The sequence below is a fragment of the Lepidothrix coronata genome, unplaced genomic scaffold (genome assembly GCF_001604755.1).
Source record: "Lepidothrix coronata isolate B3197 unplaced genomic scaffold, Lepidothrix_coronata-1.0 Scaffold117, whole genome shotgun sequence".
Lineage (NCBI taxonomy): Eukaryota > Metazoa > Chordata > Aves > Passeriformes > Pipridae > Lepidothrix > Lepidothrix coronata.
The window spans coordinates 640,029-659,811 of NW_016690297.1; the positions used below are offsets into that span (position 1 = coordinate 640,029).

At 38.5% G+C, this 19,783-nt stretch overlaps 1 protein-coding gene across 5 annotated transcripts in view; it reads left to right on the forward strand.

Moving 5' to 3' along the window:
- The window catches only part of NSMCE2 (NSE2/MMS21 homolog, SMC5-SMC6 complex SUMO ligase), a 128,151-nt gene that overhangs the window by 54,562 nt on the left and 53,806 nt on the right, over nt 1-19,783 (forward strand). For all 5 annotated transcript variants that reach the window (XM_017825258.1, XM_017825254.1, XM_017825257.1 and 2 more), the window contains one exon: nt 6,187-6,340. In XM_017825258.1, coding sequence (XP_017680747.1) covers nt 6,187-6,340 — 154 coding nt within the window. The remainder of the gene's footprint in view (nt 1-6,186; nt 6,341-19,783) is intronic.

Genomic DNA, 19,783 nt, shown 5'->3' on the forward strand with positions numbered 1-19,783 from the left:
AAATAAGCAATTTTAGATATGTCCACATGTGGGTCGGGTATTTTAAAGTGAAGTCAACTCAGAAAATGTGAGATTCCTAGAATCTGAACTGGGTCTTTTTAGGATGCCTTAGGCTGACCACCCCTGTCTGAGAGATCTTGACTGAGTTCCTTTACAATATCCCAATTCACAGAGATAAGAAATTCTGTCCCAACAGGAGCTGTAAGACAGTAAGTTTTTCTTCAAAAGATGGAGAGGCACATGGCTATAGTGTAAGTACAGTTCAAATTACTATGAGTTCAGAGTTAGGTGGAAACATCAGCAAATAATTTTTTGGGTTGTCCCAAAAGGCTATAAATATCTAGGTAACGACATACGTCTGAGCTTCTCAGCACTGAGTGACTAATCACCCTCCCTTTCATAAATGAACAACAAAGAATCTGGAAAATGAAGAAATTCTGCCATGTCAGCTGACTTGGTCTTTTGAAAGTTCATGAGCAAGCAGGAATGTTTCTTTACCTTACAAATGTCAGTATTATCCATAAATTAAACTCTAAAGGTCTATATTTTGTAGGGATTAAATTACAGGGACAAATAATGCATGGTGCGAATTCTGAATTCTTTGAAAAGATAGTTCTTTTGCAGGTTGTATCACTGGTTTGAGGAAACCTCAACAGGATTCAGGTAGGGCAAAAAATTTCTGAGAAATTTCTCTTGAATGGCACTGGCAAACTCCCAAATACCAGGCTACATAAGTGATCGCCCTGAGAAAGGGTACCTAGGAACAGTGACAAGATTAAAAATATGCAGCTAAAGGGCTTCTGTGCTAGAGAGAGAAGAATGAAAAGACTAAAAAATAACCATGGAGTGTCACATGCTGAACCACTGCAATGCAAAGGCCAGGGGAGCATTTCTGTGGCAGGCAGAACGCTGCTCTTTTATCACAAAGTTTGCCAAGCAGCCACAAGTTGTTTCAGGCTCTTTATAGAGAGTGAACTAAATGCACATGTTAATTTGAACTTTCCCTTAGCTAAAGGAGAAGGTAAAAGGTTGGCTTTGTGCTCAAAGCACAGAGCTGGGATTTATTTATTTTTGGTTCTGCCAGTCTCCTTCTGCAACCTGAGGCCAAGTTATTCATCTCTTAATGCTACAGTCTCCCCATTTGAAAAATAAATGGTACGTCACAATGGGTGTTTAAGGCTAAATTCTTTAATGTTTGTGAAGTGTTTTGGGACTGGGCAGGACAGTTTTTAAATGCTGCAGTGCTACATGCAGAGTTATGCTAATTAGTGCCTTTTTAGACACTGATCCCTTACTGTATGTAGACTAATACTGCAAACTGGTCCAGTTTTAGTCTGTGGTATCTTTGGCCTTACTGGTTCTGAGGTTGGTCTGGGACAGAATAATTTATTTCTGATTTGGTGGTTACGGTAATTGATGAAATAAAAATTCCCCAGACTGTCCCTTGGAATACCCTGAGTTAACTGTTCCCTTAGGCTGTTTTGAAAGCTGGCCTTTCAAAAAGCCTGAATTTTGGAGGCATAGTCTTTACAGTTTATGCATGGAATAGGTATACTCCCAGTGGAAGAATCTACAAGAAAAAAGCTTATCCCTACAGACAGAGACTGGCAGAAGCCAAAGACCTGCCATGAAGTGGCTCATTTCATAAGCATTGCCCATCAAACACAGACACCCCTTTGCACATATCACTGTGACCAGGTGGTGTGACATGTGGCCATGAACAAATAAATGTTTTGATAGGTAAACCTCAGCTATGTTTTTTCTAAATAATTTTTTTTAGTGTTTCTAAATGTGTTTTCCTATCACGACTGTTGATAGATCATGTATGGAATATCATTAATTATCATGTATAACATGTGTGTTCTCTTATTGCTGATCTCCCATGTAAATACCCTTGTGGTTCTTTGCTGGTATGTCACAGCAGATGCTTTTGCTTTTTCTATTGCTGTAAACAAGCTGTTGTGACTGATACTTCTTTTCACCATATGTCCTGAACACTCCCAGTTCATCGTCACATGTAATTTCCAGGATGCCTTGTAGGGTGTGTATGCCTCCACCCGATTTCAAAATCAGTGTAGCTCTCCATGGATTGACTAATGACTGCAAGGTGTAACTTACCATGCTGGTTTTGGCTGACAGTGCTGCTAAACGAACAGTTGTTTGCTTAACATGTCTTTCATGGTTCCCATGTGAAGTAACTTTTTCTGAGAAATTCAACATGCCTTCAGGTCTCCTGATAAGCATTTATCTGGCATGCTGTTGAGACCAAAAAGGAGCGTGACCCCAGCTTGTTGCCCTGAATACTGATAGTTTTGCCCTGTTCCTTAGCCATGTCGTATGTTTGTATTGTCCTCATACATTTTGTTATGCTGATCTCATCATTCCTACATTCATCAAGCATCTGTAGAGTAGGAGTGGGTGGGTGGCAAGAACTAAGAAAACTGTGGTGTACCTGTAAGGGTGTTGTGCTGATGCAGTGTATAAGATGTTGTAATTCTGTCCCACTGTGAGGATCTAGGACTGATGGCACATTTTCTTACATTTGTTTTCATTTATGTTGTTGTTTTAGGCCATTCTCAACGCTCTTCATAGAATAGGATATGCAGCACTAAAGAGGAATTGCTTGTGCACAGCAAACATATTTACTTGTTATTATAATGGGTGGACATGCCTTGTTATTCACCTGTGATGTGTTGACCTTCCAGAAGGTCTGCCTGGCATTTCAGTAATAGCATATGTGATGGTACAGTATTGAGTGTGGTCAGGAATGGTGTCTCTGCTAATCATTTTAATGAAAGCAGTCATGTGGAGGTGAACAGAAACTGAATTTAAATAGTAAACATGAAAGAAGTTCAACTACAGGAAAGGGCATTCTTTTAACATTTCTCTCATCTGACTCTTTAGGTTTCTGAGCTTTTCTTTAGGTTGTCTGAGCTTTTGTCATACGTGTTGCTGGACTGTCCTCACAATATGATGTATTACTGTTGGGACTATAGCTGGTGGGAAAGACTTTTTTCCTCTTGATAGCTGGTGAAATTGTTCATGTTGCCTGTAGCAAAGAGCATGCTAGCTCTTACTTTGATCGATCTGTGGCGGCACGCTGTGCGATTATAGTTTATGTAGGTAAGGGAGGGTTTTTATATAAGTGTTTTCTTGAGGTTAGTACAGATGTCTATATGCAAATTTCTGTAGCTCCACCGTGGAACAGATAAAGCTGCATATCATGGAATCATAGAGTATCCTGAACTAGAAGGGACCCACAAGCATCATTGAGTCCAGCTCCTGACCCTGCACAAGACAAGCCCAAGAATCACACCATGTGCCTGAGACTGTTGCCCAAACACTTCTTGAACTCAGACAGGCTTGGTGCTGCAGGGAACCTGTTCTAGTGCCCGGCCAGCCTCTGCATGGAGAACCTTTTCCTAATATCCAGCCTAAATATCCCCTGACACAGCTTCATGCCATTCCCTCAGGTCTTATTCCTGATCACCAGGGAGCAGAGAGCGGTGCCTGCCTTTCTGCTTCCCCTCGTGAGGAAGCTGCTGACTGCAGTGAGGTCTCCCCTCAGTCTTCTCTGTGCTGAATAAACAAAGTGACCTCAGCCACTCTAGACTGTTTACCATCTTCGTGGCCCTCCTTTTGGGGCTTTTTAATAGATCTATATCTTTCTTATGTTGTGGCACCCAAAACTGCACACAGGCCTTGAGGTGGGGCCTCACCAGTGCAGAGTGGTGTAATGCAGCTTCTCAGACATATGTTGGTTTTGCTAGCATAACACTAGAAGTTACAGTTGCTGCCTTTTTTCTGCTCATATTCTGGAAATTGGAGTAGAGAGCACCACTGTTTGAACTAGCCTTGGCTGTGCCCTTCTTTTCACCTTTCACTCTGAGGGTATGATTGAAGATGGTATGTTGATGCATACCTGCACTCAAATCTTCCATGAGCCAAAAAAAAGATAAAAAGAGCCTGATGTAACTATGTCAATGTGTAACGTGGTGCCTGTGGAGAAGAAAAGGTTATTGACATTGTCTTTGCTACCAATAGATGCCTATGATGAATGTCCACATAATTTCTTTTACTCTTTGTGTCAGTATCAGCAACTTAGAAGCACTGCAGGGTCTCTTTTAGTACACACAGCTGGATCTTCCATATGGGATCTGGCCATAGTGCTCTCATTCATGATGAGGGCAGATCTTAGTGGTGGATTGTTATTTGTCTATGCTTGTGAATGTGTCTACATGTTATTTTTATGTTAAAGAGAAAATGTTGGAATGTCGGTAAAACCAACCTGATGTTGCAGAAAGGAGTATGTTTGCACTACATGTGGTCCAGATCAAATCATTTTTTTATAATGTCTTGGATTTTAAATGTATTTTGATTTAGTAACTGTTTTCTTGTGCTTGTTTATACCTGAAGGCCAAGTATCTCCTCCAGCTGAGTACTGAACAGTTCTGGTTGAGTTTGTGACAGGCCCTCTGTTGCAGCAGTTTGCTGTGATGCTGACACAGGCAACTCATTTGAGTTTGTACAATTGTCCCCACTTCACAGGACACAGGATATTCTGTTTTCCGTTGTTCATTTTGTCAGATTTCATAGGATAAGGACTCTGTGCTACCTCTTGGCTTTATGCAGCAGTCTGAGCATCTCTAATGATGTTAGTCTTTCATAGTCACTGAGCTCCTTTGGTACCAAGTTATTCCCATTCACAGTTGAATGTTGTGGTTGGTGATCTTTTATCTCCAGGTGCCTTTGAAAACTTTGCATGCTCTCACCTGGAAGTGCATATTTTTTTCTTATTTTTCTTCTTGCCACAACTTGTATCTGCCTAAAGAAAATGTGCCAAACTGGCTCTACTCCTGGAAGAAGTAATAGTTTTATGGATTGCTTTGTTTTGATTAAGGGAAAGTAAAGTTTTCTTGTAGCATTTTATATATCTACAGAGTTCATTTTTACATCAACATTTATTATTCCTTTGGCTCCTGAAATAAGATATATTCTGTAGGATTTCCAAGGTCTCTGTAAACTTTCAAAGCTGTAAACGATTTGATGAAGTGGACTGGTTTTTTCTCAGTAGCCTCTTTTCCTGTCTTTCACAATGAATAGTAGCATGGTCTGGTAAGGGGCAGAATTTAATGTGTGTGGTAGGGGACGAGTGGCTCAGCAGAAATGGTGCTTAGCTCCTTTTTTTTCAGTTTGTCCTGTTTTGTCATAATTTTGAGATAGAAATGGCCTTTGTCTGGTTCTGAGGATGCTTAGCATTAAGGCTTTGACAGATGTCCACCCTTCTTTCCAACTTTGTGCTATTGCTGGCCATCATTGTACAGCACAGTCCACATTACCTGTAATCCAGTACTTTTGAAGACCTGTCAAAGGTACAGTTCCCTGGAATTTAATGTTGACTTGAGAAACAGAAGGGAAAACCCCAATTACTGTCTTTAGGGGGTTCCCAAAGTGCTTTTTGCATTCTCAGAATATCTTAATATTGCCTATGTGATGACCTCCCTTTTATTTCTAGGTATTTATTCTTCAGATCAATCGAGATGTAATTGCTGCAAACAAGTACTTTTCAAGAAACTGTATTTTTACCTGCCTGTGTGGCATAATGCTTCTTGTTCACACAGCACAAATAAATTGGGGTGGTTTCCTTTCACATTAGCCTATGTATTGCTTTTGCTGGAGTTATCACACTGATCATGCATGTAGATTCTGTAAAGCTTCTGTAAAGATTCTGTAAAGCATGTAGCTTCTGTAAAGCTGACTCCAAAATCGTGAGAGAGTGGAGGTTTTAAGAAAACTCTTGATGTTATTTCTGCTTTTTAATCATCTCTCATTCTGGACAGAGTTGTATTCATTGTTTTCATGCATGCTGTGTCATGCTGGTTGTTGTTAACATGTTTACTTTCACTACTCAGGGAAGTAAATTTGACTGCAAGGTTCGGTTTTCCCTATTGTTAGCATGAGGAATACCCAGAAACTGAGTTAAAATGATACTGAGTAGTTAATCTCTACATTTCATAGTTACTTTTACTGAAATGAATAATTACCTGGAGGTTACAGCTTCAGAGCAGGAAGCCTAACTGTAGTCAAAAGAAACTGAGATTATGCTAATGAATTTTTGCTTTATGTCCTTTGCTTTGTATTAAAATGTGTCATAATGAATAACATTCTATTTCTTGTTCCTTACAGGTAAAACGAGAAAAACCAGAAATTATACCAGATTTAGAAAACTTGGTGCAAGAAAAATTAACTACAATTGAGAATAAGAACAGTGACTCAGATTTGAAAAGCAATGAAAAATACGTGTATTTTATGGATCAGCTTAAAGAGATGAAAAAACAATGTAAGTCTGATTTAAAAAAAAAAAAAAAAGATTCTTTGAGTACTAACTAGTAAGATGTGACTAACTGCCCTAAAATATAGAATTGCCAATTATGGCTTAAACTGGTGTGTGTGTTCTTACTTAAAAACTTATTTAAATTTATATCTGTGTAGAAAAAAGTCCAGTGTAAATACTTTGGTAGTTTTATTTAGACTCCCACAGTTCCTGCTGTGTTTGAATACAAATATCATGAAAATCCCATTTTTTTTAGTAAGGTGGGCTTTGTCATTTGAAGACCTTTTGCATTTATTTTCTTAATTGATAGGATCTTCTAAAAAGATTAGGTAAGCTGTTTTCATTTGTCGCTTAAACAAATTGCTCCTGTTTCACAACTTAGGATGTGTTGCAACTCTTAAGAAGACCTTTGCTTTAATCGTAGAACTATATTGTTGGAAAATGCTTACTGTACGTGTTCTCAGGTTTACAGCTTCGTGCACGCACCAGGAAACACTGCAACTTAGTAAAATCTGGTTTTCTTAATTCACATAATTTTTCTAGTGTTAAAATTTCAAGTTATATCTGCTTGAATTACCAGAGGAGTTGGAGAGTGAACAGTTCTGTTATTTATGCAACACAACGAAATTGTATGCTTTTATTGCCCCACACATATAGCAGCCATTGAAATATCACTCTGATTACTGGTTCTGGGAAAGTTCATGGGCTCTGACACTATTTGTGTCGCTCTTCCCTAATCATGATTATGTTTTGAAATCGTATTATTCTGCTTGCTGTCCCTTGACCCCCTTGCTGTACCTATTCCCTCCCACCCTATATTTTGATTTCAACATGAACTGGTGTCTCAGGAACTTCAGGAGTCATAGATTAATGATTTATACCATTGGAAAAGGATATTCTGGATGCTCGCCTGTAGCTCTCCTTGAGTTTTGGGTTTTTTTGGAGCCCTATTCAAACCTCACTGGAAGTAGCAGAAAGAATTTACCCACTGATTCCACTGGACTTCAGATTACTTCCCTATAGAGACTTATGGGGTGTGAGGACATGTTTGACAAGGTGAACTTTAGATCTGGTGTCTCAAGACTCCCTAGGATTAGAGCTCGAGGGCTTAATATATTTGTTTCTCATCTTTATGGGTTTTAAGATTTTCGATTTGAGTATTAGCACTGATCTCTAAGTTTAATAGGTCTTAGCACTACTCTAAGAATGAACATACCAAGTTGTAGACCACAAAACAGTGTAATTTTCACTCCCTACATAACCATAAAATTATTACTGCCCCGCCATTATGTTGTAATTCCTAATTTCCAGGTGTTTGTAACTAAGAAGATAAAAATCTTGATAACTGATTTCGGCTTTACTTTCCACCCTGTAATTGCCTGAGGAAGGGGTGTATGCCCTAGGAATAGATTCAGTTCAAGCTATGGGACTAAGTTCTAACTGGCAGACCTGTTGAAAAAAAACCCAAATTAAATAAACACCGTAAAAATTATTCGTAATAAAATATGAGAATGTCATTCTGCTACTGCTGCCTGAAATCCAGATTTGTCTTACTAGCCACTTGACTTTTGTTTTGGTCGTGTACAGAGGTCAGACTATGCCCAAAATGAAATGCATGATGATGTTGGGTGGACTGCTGTGTTCTGTACAAGGACTGTTTATCAGCTGGGTCAGCTTGGGGTTTGTAGATTTCATGTTGGTTTTGATCAAGTAAATCCATCACATTTGCTCCTCTTGACGTATTTATTGCAATTTAAAAGATTTAATGGAAAATGGTTACTTAGCTTTCGCAAACAGTCTTGGATGCAATATAGTGAACATGTATACAAGGGAACAGTCTGGTGCAGCCACCTTCTTTGGCAATGAAGTGTTACCTCAGGTCTGCATATAGGTGGGAAATACAAAGTTAAGTTTTTGAAAGCAAGCACAATTCTGCTGCCTTAAACTTGCATTAGTGTTGTGTCTTTTGCCTACATAATCTGTTGATCCAATATGAAATTATTTTCCTACACTCCTTTCCTCTTCAAAAGGCTCTTTTACCAGGAAGGCTGCTAGAAATTGTTGAGTAATAATAGATGACTGGAGATCGGTGGAGCCTGTTTATATTCACATACTTAAATTTGCTTCTATATGATACAGTGACCTGGAACCTTTAAGACTGTCTTGTTTCTCTATTTATTGTAGTTATGTCATCTTCTTGCCATTACCCTTATCCTCCCTCTCTCCTTTTGTGTGTTTTTGTCACTCATACCTAGCCCTTAAAAAGACATGTGGAACCGAATATCAAAAATATATTCACAAGCTTAAAAATGATAGGTACATTCTTACAGGAATTCTTATAGGGCCTCTGGTTTTAATATCTTTGTGAGAGACTAAACACATGTACTCCATCTGGTACAAAAAGCCACTTCTCATTATTGAGCTCTACATAGTAAATTATTATGTCGAGATGTATAATTGAGCACTGTTAGTATTATCTAAAGTACTAGTTATAATCTTAAGCTGCTCCAGGGGAGGTTTAGGTTGGACATTAGAAGGAATTTCTTCACAGAAGGGTTGATTAGACATTGGAATGGACCGCCCAGGAAGGTGGTGGAGTCACTGTCCCTGAAGGTGTTTAAGGAAAGACTGGACGTGGCACTTGGTGCCATGGTCTGGTTGACATGGTGGTGTTCAGTCATAGTTTGGACTCAGTGATCCCAGAGGTTGTTTCCAACTTGATTCTGTGATTCTGTGATATGCCATGTTGAAAATAGTATTACTGTGAAGAAAGATTGGACTCAGAGGCAGGAATTTCAGAGTTGCAATACCAGCTGAGCTGGAGAGTCATGAAATCCGTAAAAGACATGAGTTTCCATAAACTGGTGATTTACCTTATAGGACACTGTGTATATGTGGTTTTGTGTTAGGTTTTGGTTTTTTTTTTTTTTGGTAAAGAGAACATTAAGGTCATCCTGTTAAATATTCAATATCTGTGCTTATATCAAGTCAACTGTGTATTCTTTAGTTTCTCCTGTATGAATTGTGACTTCAAAAGCATGAGCCCTACAATTCTGGTCCCATTTTACAGCATATTACAATATGTCTGCAAATTTTGGGACACACTTTAAAACTGCTTGATGTGAGTTACATGTATCAGTAACTTCAGTAAAAACTATCTAGTTAATATTTTGTTTTCAGTCATTAGTCTTGCACAACTTAGTTCAAAATTCCTGGCCTGTTTCAAGAACATATACAGTTGTGGTCCAATTTTTAGCTCTTTTCTGGGATTTGGTTTTGTTGTTAAATCACATAAAATATGAAAACTTCAGCCAAGTTTTCTCAGAGGGGCTTTCCTGGGGTTTTCTGTTGTTCCAGTCTCTTCTATCTCAAAGGAGCAGATGGGGTGGATGCTAAAATGATTTGCTGTCCAGGATGTGTTACCATTAATCATTGTGTATCTTTTATTCATAGTTCAACATTTGTATTCTAGAATAGCTGAACAAGGAAACATTATATTCTCACATTGTCTTGCTACTTAAAAATTAGCTAGGGTTTTAAGGAGAAAAAATTTCTCAACACAGTTTTTAGGTATAGTGCAGAGTGTGAAGCAGTTAAATACAATCTTATTTTAACAAAAAATTAAGAAAAGTAGTATGTTTTCTCTCTTGATATTTGCTGCCACAGTGATGAAAGGGAGCTGCATGGTTGTTCCCTGCCCCCGACACGTGACAGGCAGTACCGTAGGTAGCTCTAATACTCAGGGAGGAGAACGGAGCTGTATCACCTTCAGCTTGTCTTCTTCTCTTGGCAGTTCTGTGGGAAGGAGGCCTTCTTAGCTTTGAACTTCAGCAGCAGCTAAGGTGCAGAAAGGAAATTGGGCAAGTGCATCTCTGGCAGTAAGGTTGATATGCCTCAGAGCAGTTTCTGTTCTGCTCATCTTTCAGACAGTTTGCAGGCATTTTCTCTCAATATGTGAGCCTTTATTATGCAGCTACTTCAGCTAGAGTTTGTGCAAAGTGATGCAAAATCTCCACCTCTGATGATATGTGTCAAAACACTGTCAGACAGGTTTTATGTGAACAGAAAGTGGTTTTTCTGAAGTATGTTTTCAGAACTATCTTAGTTTCCTAAATTCTCACTTCTTACTTTTAATGGAAAACATTTTCATTTTTCCTCTAAGCCTTCTTAGAATGTAAGCAGTAGAAAGGAGTTTGATTAATTTTTCTTTTTTTTTAACCATTTCTTGTGCCCCTAAGTGGCTACATTATCTTTTCCAAATAATTGAGCACTTGGAGGCATATTCACTAAATCTGGTAGTACCAGAAAGTTCTATATGATTACATGTGTGGTTTGTAAGGAGAACTTTTTTACCTTAACACTACATGACTGATGCTCTCCTTACCCATAAGGGTCCTGGATCTACAAAGTGCTTAGTGATCTTTTGAATAAGTGAAATGCTTAAGCAAGTTGCTTAAATTAAATTGCTTGAGTAGATCCTTTGAAATTAGTGAGATTGCTGGCATGTTTCATTTCCTTATTGGAGCATAACCACAGTGCAGAACCTTGCAGGAGTGAGCCCATAGGAACTAAGCCTTGATTACTGCAGGAATTGTAACTTTGCATTTTGTATCTTCTGTAAGTTTAAAATCCCACCTTCTGTTTGAAGTTGTATTACTAAGTCTTTTTATTTCATGCCAGTATATATATATCTCTGTCTATCTCAAAGGCATCTTCTGGCACAGAGTATGAGAATTTTGCTTTCACAGAATGAAACTAAGATCTGTCTTTAATCTCTGTGTAACAGTTTAAATTTCTGATACTCTGTGAAGAGAGATAATCAGACGGTATAATCTCTGCTCGTATGACCCTAGCTGCCACTGCTGTATTTGCTGAAGGTTATTTAGTGTCACATTTGGTGCACAAAGGATGGATGACAGGTCTCATAGCTTTTTTGTAGCAGCTGACAACATGCACTTTGGAATCCTTGATAAATATGGGCTCTGTGAACACCCAACAGATGCACACTTCAGTCGTGATTTGGTGGAAAGTGCTAAGATTTGAGTGAATGACAATATTGCTGGTTATGCCAAAGTTTATGGAGTGAATTTGGCAAATGTTGGAAAGATAATATTTTTTTATGGGGGACAAATAATTTTGAGACTCAATAGTAGTTCAGGGAACTTTTTGTCACAGGAAAGCAGTCATTGTAGTGTAGTTTGGAAAATAGCAACACTGCAGTTGTAAAGATCTTTCTTGCCTTCTCCACTAAAGAAAAAAAAAGTCTTTGAGGCTTTGAAAGGAAAAAGTATGTATCATGATTTAACATTTTGTGAGGATGGATTTATAGTTGTTATCAATAAGCAAATATTTTGAAAGGAGATGATTTTAAATTCAATGTTCAAGTAGACGCCATATGCCCTGTTGATACATGTATTTTAAGCGATGCATATGCTGAGAAATAATTATGTAAAAAAATGTTATTTTAGATGCAGTTTGGGATAGAAAAAATGACACTGTGAAAGGAATTCTCTTTAAATTCATAAAACAGTCTATCTGGAGGTTCCAGGAAAGAGTTTGATTTGCTTTTAGTAGGATAAGAAAACAAGCTGCAACGAGACACTGAGTAGTATAATGCCTGACAAGTTTCATCCAATTAATCCTCACAACATCACACTGAGGTAGACAATTTTACTTCTCACCATATAACAGTGGTGAAACTTGAGGAAATAGTTGAAGTTTCTTGTGTGGAATCACATAAGTGATTTGCAGATCTGGGTTTCTCTTCAGTAGTACCTGGCTTCTTAGTTGGCCTATTTTCGTCTTTATACTTGACAGGGTTGGCAGAGAATCACCTGAAAAAATAGCGTTAGTGTATTTTTCTTTATATTTTAATGTAAAGAAATAATTTAAAATCCCCTTACTGACTAATTATGAGAAAACAACTTCAGCACAGGAGTTGAAATTTCCAACTGAAAGTGGGATTGGTGTTATGACAGTTTAGTGGTGTGTGTGGGATATGACCTTTTCATTTATGTAAAATTCCTTCTAGACAGGCCTTTGACTAGTAAAGAAACGAAAGAGGATCCAGCACTTAGAAAGGTCATTTGAAGTTCAGGAGAGCTAGCTTTAGTTCTTTGCTTTGTTACCCTCTTCTTGTATTAGATCAAGTAGTTTAGTTTCAGAACAGATCACTGGAAGTTAGGTGCCTAAAAGGTTGTGGATCTGGACCTTACACCTATGTCTCTAATTTGATTATGTGTGTATTGTGTTTGTGGACTGTGAAGAAGAGACTAAGGAACATGGACTGGCTCAAATCCATGGTGCTCTGGGCTGGTACCCTATGGAGCAAAACAGTCATGTCCAATTGAGTACAAAACACTCAACTGCCCTGAATCTTTTGTGGCACTAAAACATCATTATTGTCTTTTTGTGCTTTATTCAGTTCAAAGAGCTGTGTTTAAGACTGCCAGAGTAATGCCTTCATGGCATGATGCTGAAGTAGCAAGTTGCAGCCCCAAAGGAGTGACATGAATATGTTGAGGCATTTGTGTGAATGAGAGCTGAATTTTGGGTAGGGTTGAAGGACTATGCTGATAAGAGAAGCCTGGCATGGCTTTGTCCTTTTGGAACTGTTCTGTCTGGATATTTTCTGGAAGGAATTAGTTGACTTGCTCAGGAGTGAACAAGCCCACTTGTAGTTTTGAAGGATTAGATGAGGGCCTGAGAATGGAATGAGTTACTCTATTTCACAGAGTTTTTTGAAAGATAAACAAGCTAGAGAAGCAAAGTAGATGAACAGGATGATCACGTACTATAGCAATGGGAGCTGTATGGTACCCAAGACCAATATCCAAATTGTAAAATTACCATTACAGCCAGTGTCCTTGCGAGTTTGTTAAGAAGTACTAACTCCAGAATGAATGAAACCGTCAGAACTTTTCTTCTGCAATCTGGAATGACTTTTTCAGGTAAAAAATTTTGTAAATGCAGAAACTTGCGTTGACAATAAATAATTCTGTTAGTGGATTAATGAAGAACATTAATTGCCGATAAGTCTGGTTTCTTTGATGAAATAATTGCTATTCTAATGTAATTGATCAAAACAAGAAGTTTCTTTGTTTGGCATTTAGAGATCTGACATGGAATTCGTAGTTAAAATGAAAGAGGAATCAACCCACCCCCTCAAGCAACTCTTCTCCATTGAAAGTAACCTGGAGTATAAGAGATCTGAGTTTCAGTCTTGGTGATTTACAATCAGAATTTGACTGACTCTTGGCCTACTAAGTGATTGACCTGTAGCTCTGGAATCAGTTTCTGTCTCTCTCTCTGTCCAGTGTGTATTTAACTATATATAAAAATGGCAACAACTGCAGAAGGAAATACTTAGAGACACTGACCCTTTAGCCCTATAGTAAAGCACTCAGCTGAGGGAGGAGGTATCTTAATCAGAAAGAACATCAGATGTAGATCTCTCCTGTTATAGATATCTGCCTTTCTAATCAGCAAATGCTCGAGGGTAGGGCCTTCTTACCTATTTCTGTGTCTGTCATCTGATCCCTACATACATTTTTAAAAGATCTACATTTTATTCAATTGCAAAAAAAATTCTTTGCAGGATGTAATTCTTACTTTTATATCAGCCTGGCTTTCAGGTCAGCACTGAGTCTATAAAATCTAGAAAGGAAACGGAGTGTTATATTGAAATAATTTTTTATTATTATTATACACTTAGGCATAATACTTAGGGTAATTTATTGTTACTGCCATGGGATAATTCTCCCTTAAGTGAGCACATTGATGGCTGCCAGCACGACATTCTTACTGTTTGTATGAACATATAGGTCAGGAAGGGAGCTTCTAGATGCACTTCCATTCCCTTGATGTTGCATTCAATCACATTATCTAATAAAATGCCATCTTAAAATATATTAACTTTTTCCCCTTTGTTTCTATTGGAAGAATGATGAAAAACCTTAGAACTTTGCTTAGGTGGTAAGAATTTTTCTGGCAAAATAAGTCTGTAAGCAAGTGTTTGCTCATTGTTCCTGTTCCAGCACTTCACCCAAGCTTAAAGAGATGTTCTCCCCCAATGGCGTTTAGTTCAATTCAGTCAGTTCCTATATTTCTTGACTCCATGGTAATCCAGTGCAACATGATAACTTCTAAAGTCTCATGTCTCGTGACCGTATTTGAACTCATCAGAAATGTTTTAGAAATTTCAGATTAGTAAGAAGCATAGAGGTAGTTGCTAAACCTTGCCTGTATCTGAAATTCTGAAATGTTCAATAGATGGGTTATACCCTATGGAAAATTTGCTTTCTGGTAATAAAATACCAGTGATTTCACTTAGAGTTTTCACTCACTTCTTTCATGGTGTAATAATACATACTATTTTGCTTGCACAAATCCGAGCAGTGAAAATGCAAGGACTGCCTCTGCCAGCTCAGTACAATTTTACTTACTATTGTATCTGTTGCATGCTATTCAGAAAAATTTAAAAGTTGGAGGATACAGGAATTCCATTCATGTGCCATGAGCTTACAGCTTAAATTTCAAGTATGATCACAAGAAAACAGGTAAAGAACAGTCCAAGGAGAAGAAATCAAAGGAAGAGGAAAGGGAGAGCATCTCAGTGTTAAAATTTTTCTATGAGATGCTCTCACTTTGAACTTAGGATATTGAGGAGGAAGGAAGAAAACCTGAAAAGAGCTTTAAACTTAGGGAACTTTGCTTTATTTACTCATTTTTTCTGTTACTTGAGTATTTATCTGGAGGCTTAGTAGGATTTTTTACTCTTTCTATATATTTATTTCAATCATTTATATGTGGGACTTTGTGCCACCAGTATGCACAAGTATCAGAGGAAATACTGCTTCACGTAGAATCTACTTCAAGTAGATTCTTTTATATTGAGTGCCAGTACAAAAAGCATTTGAGGAAGAACAGGGAAGTAGTTCTGAGATAATGCTGACTAAATAATAATCCATCAGTGCATATCACGCTGCATGGTAACTTTGAAATACTTCAGTTCAGAGAAAGGAAAACGCTTGGTGTTTTTATGGATCCTGAAACTATTTGCCATGTGGTGTGTCCTTCAGAAGAGCAGCAGGTATTGATCTAGATCTTGCTTTGGTAAGCGTCAGTGTAGGTTCTGAAATCAGTGCAATTTCCCTGACCTATACTTGCCACATATAATAACATGCAAAATAGTAATGTACCGCAAGATTAATAAACATCCTATAATTCCATAGCAGAAGTTCATGTGCATTGGCTGCTTACCGTAATTTTTGATATCCATATTATTTCATTTCCCTCTTGAAAGCCATAGACACCAATAACCTCACAGTAGAGCATGGTTTCTTTCCAACTTGACTTGTATGCCATTAATATACTGGAGATCTTCACACTATCCCAAACCTCTTAAATGTTGAGCTGAAATGGAGGAAGAAAGCTAGAGAAGCTCTGAGGGACTGCAACACCTATCTTTTAGGTCTGTAGACCTCAGACTAGATGTCAGAGCCTAGACTTAAGTGCCTTAGCTCCCAGGAGGAGGGTTATGGCAAAGCTTGAACAGCTTTGTTCAGTGACAAATCTATTCAGTCAGCATAGAGTGCTTTATATCTGTATGTCAGTCAGTATTGCATAAGGTGGCTAAAAACGTGCCAACTATAAAGTAACGCAAAGGCAATGAATCGCTTGTACTGTGAGATGGAGCACCCATGCTTCTATTATGTACCTGAAGAGGAAATGGACTGCAGCTCTAATCTGTAGATTTAGGAATTTCAGACTCTCAAATGATTACTGATGTTATCGGGGAGCTGAAGTGGTAATTGTATGTACTGTCTCTCAGGGGTAACCTAAGAGGTGTTGCTTTCAGTCACCATTAAAACCAAGTCACAGAAGTCGAACACCTTTGCTGGCATTTACACTTACTCTAAAACAGGCTTGAAGCATTCAAATGTTCTTCACAACTCAGGAGTGCTTTAAGTTGTCACCTTTCAGCAGTTATTAGCTCTGATTTCAGACACAGCATCTTACTTAACAAGTGGGGATAGGTTTATCATATCTTATCATCTCAAATGTGGATGTAGATGTGTGTTACCAGACTTGCAGTGAATGATCTTAGGATTAAAGGCAAGTTGCTTAACAGGTGGTTCCAGAAGGCACTAAAAATACCTAGTGAGGGAGAGAAGCAGTTAGTGGAGTGATAGTGAGAGTGTTTATGTTTTATATCATAGCATTGTGACTACAGCAGTTGCCCAGGAAGTGATGCCAATAAATTCCCAAATAAGCGCCTAAAAAAAGCCCTTATGAGGAAGATGACATGTTTGACTCCTCTCTGGATTCTCCAAATGTCCCTGACCAGATTACTGGAGGCTGGACAATACCAGGAAAACATTGCTGTCAGCATTCCCTGCCTATGACCTCTGTAGTGATTTGCTATTATTCATCATCAGAGTAAGGCTGCTGGATGGGGTGGAATGGAATTTACATCTGACATCATACAGTTGCTCATAGGCTTTTCAGCAACCCCTCGGCTGCAGGCTGGTCTGCAGAGGGCACTCCACAGCCCTTCAGTTGGTGCAAAATGTGCACCATATGCAGTTGGAAGTGGAAGGTACTGGGAAGGATTTGAAGAGAGTGCACGACTGTGTACTCCAGTGGTTAACTCCTGCAGCAAGAGAAAACTGTGTTTTCTACATCTCCATCACCACCTTCTCTTCTTCCACTTGGATGGAGCTGTGCCTCCTTTCAAGAGCCAAAGAGGTTGCAAGACAAGCAATGTATTCTTAGTTACTCAGGCTGGGGCAGCTCTGGGCAAGTACAGAAGTCAGATCTTCAGATCCCTGGAGAACCTGGGAGGGGCTTGCTGGAGATAAATGCCTTCAGGGTTAGGAGGCCACCAAACAGGATCATTTTGGACTTTAGTAGTTTGCTTCAGTTCTTTGCCCAGCCTTAAGTATTTTCCCGCACTCCCTGTTTGAAAGTTTAAGGGTCAAGCCAAGACTTAATGAAATCAAAAAAAGTTTTTGCAGGAAGGCCGTTCTTCAGGATCCATCTATAAACTTTGAGTATAAACTAAGTGGCTAGTTTATAACCAGATAGGAAAACATGGGAAAAAATCCCTGCTTATTGCAGCACGGAAGACTTGATGCAGAAAAACTAAGCAGTTTCCTTCAAGGGGAAAAATGTAAAAGCTTTCTGTATGCTTTAGCAGCCTCTACAATAAAAATAATAATTACTGCAATTCAAGACTAATGAATAAATCACTGTATTAAAATAGGAACAAAAAAGTTTAACAAGTAATCATATGTAATCATTTGGCAGCTCTGTTATTAGTGTGAGCAAAGTAAGCGATTTACCTTACCTTTGCTTTGGGTTTTTTGGGGTCTTGTTTTTTTTCCTACAACCCAGATTAAATTCCTCTTTCCTAATTTCCAGCAAAGTTTTGTGATGCCATGTCAGATGTCTACATTAGTTGGGCTCTTATTTCACAATTCCACAAATACCTGCTCACCTAAGAAAACACGGCTGTGTAGATAGCTGCATTGAAGTCATGCCTGCATATGGGTTTTGTCACATCACAGCTGTGTCATGGGAAGATATTTTCCAGCTCTGCTGTACGCTCTTCGCTACTTCTCTCATTTTACCCAACTGTTCCTCAGCCTCAATCAGCATCCTTCCTCTTTTTTCTGAAGCTGCTTTCCCTTTTCACGTGGTGCCACAACCTCCTTCTTCCCTTCAGCCCTCCTCTTTGGCTTTGCTCCCTGCCAGCTCCTCCTCAGAAGTGTCACGGAACATGTTACCCATGATGGATGTACTTAGTTTCACTAGTGAGGGCTTCATGTCAGTCTTGTTTTGTCCTGAAAAAAATATGCGTAACTTCATTATCATGCTTCCAGCTCAGTCATGTACACAGGACAAGATGTAATTTAGAGGAAAGTAGTGGCTATTCACCACTAACAGTACGGTGGTGTGCTAGCTACGGCTTTACATTTTTGTTAGAGTTGGAAAAAGTAGTAGCTGAGTGAGTCATGAAACCCAATGTAGCAAAATTCAGTTGTAAATGAAAGAGGAACATTTCCATATTCTTCATTTGGCTTAATTCCTGTGCCTAATGGCTGTGTATATACCATAAACATTGTGAAGGAGCAACCATGGAAACACTTGTTTTCTTGCATTGCTAAATTTACTCAGGGTTGAATATTAACACAGCGCCTGGCATTACTTTAAAAGCAAAAATAGCTAAAGCGTGACTCACTATGAGTCATTTACTGCTAGTCCTGCTATACTGCCTAGAGCTTGACATTGAACAAGTTGGCAGCCTGCATTGCTGCATTTTTTTCTAGGAACTTTGAACACATTTCATTCTTGTGAATTCTCTTGTGCAACAATATTGAACACAGCAATGTGTTTATTTTGCTTCCAAAGTCGAATGAATCAGAAAATGGTGAAACAAAGAGTATTTTTCTTGGAGATTCTGGAAGAGATGGATTCTGAGAATTATTTTTTTAGCCGCAATAACGAAATGATTGCATGGATGTTAAAAGTTAATTACATTTTATCCAGATTATGTAATATATATTTTAAATATATTAAAATACCTTTATTACTATTATTGATTTGCATTTTCAGCAAAGGCACATGTAGAATCAGAAAGCTACTCCTATAGGTTGAGAACGTTTTCTGTTTGGTTGGCAAAGTTTTATGATGGGAAGGCAGTGAGCTCTGAAGGGGTAGACAAAATGAGGCAACTGTATTCCTATTGGCCTCTGTATTTAAAAGGCACACCCTAAATATGGTGCTTGGTATCTGACAGCGAGTAGTTTGCTGGCTGACTGTGGGAATGCCTAAAAAGATCAGCTGATTTCAGTCAGATGGGAAGGGGTAATGAGAGAGGGCTGAAACCAAAAGCAACTTGCTGAGGCAACCATGTGATGAGATCCTGAAATACACTGACAGGGCCAAATATCACTCTTCAGTGTGCTAAAATTTTGGTTCCACCTAAATGTCATTTCTAACTAAAAGCCACTTCTTAGAACAATAGATAATGAACTCCTTTAATATTTTCCATAATTTTTTCTACTTAAAAAAAAATCTAATGCTATCAGCATACAACTTTCTGGATGTGTTTAAAGGAGGTACCATAAATCAAATTAAAATACTAATAATGTAAGTTCAAACGGCTACAGAAGTAAAATCCCACACACCTTGGTATGGATAAAAAGCTTGTTATTGTTCTGAAAAATAATATATCTGTTTCTGTTATTATGAGCCTCAAAGATATCCCAGAGACGGAGGTGGTAACTCGGCTTTTATTTGAATAAAAAGGAGAGTTCACCAGCCAATCCCCAGTGAGGTCTCTCAACTTAATGGAGGTTGCAGCCTCTTTTATTCCCTTGCTTGAAATGCAGGTCCCTCCCCATTTCCCCACTGGCTGAGGAACTCCAGGGTTACAGCTTTCTC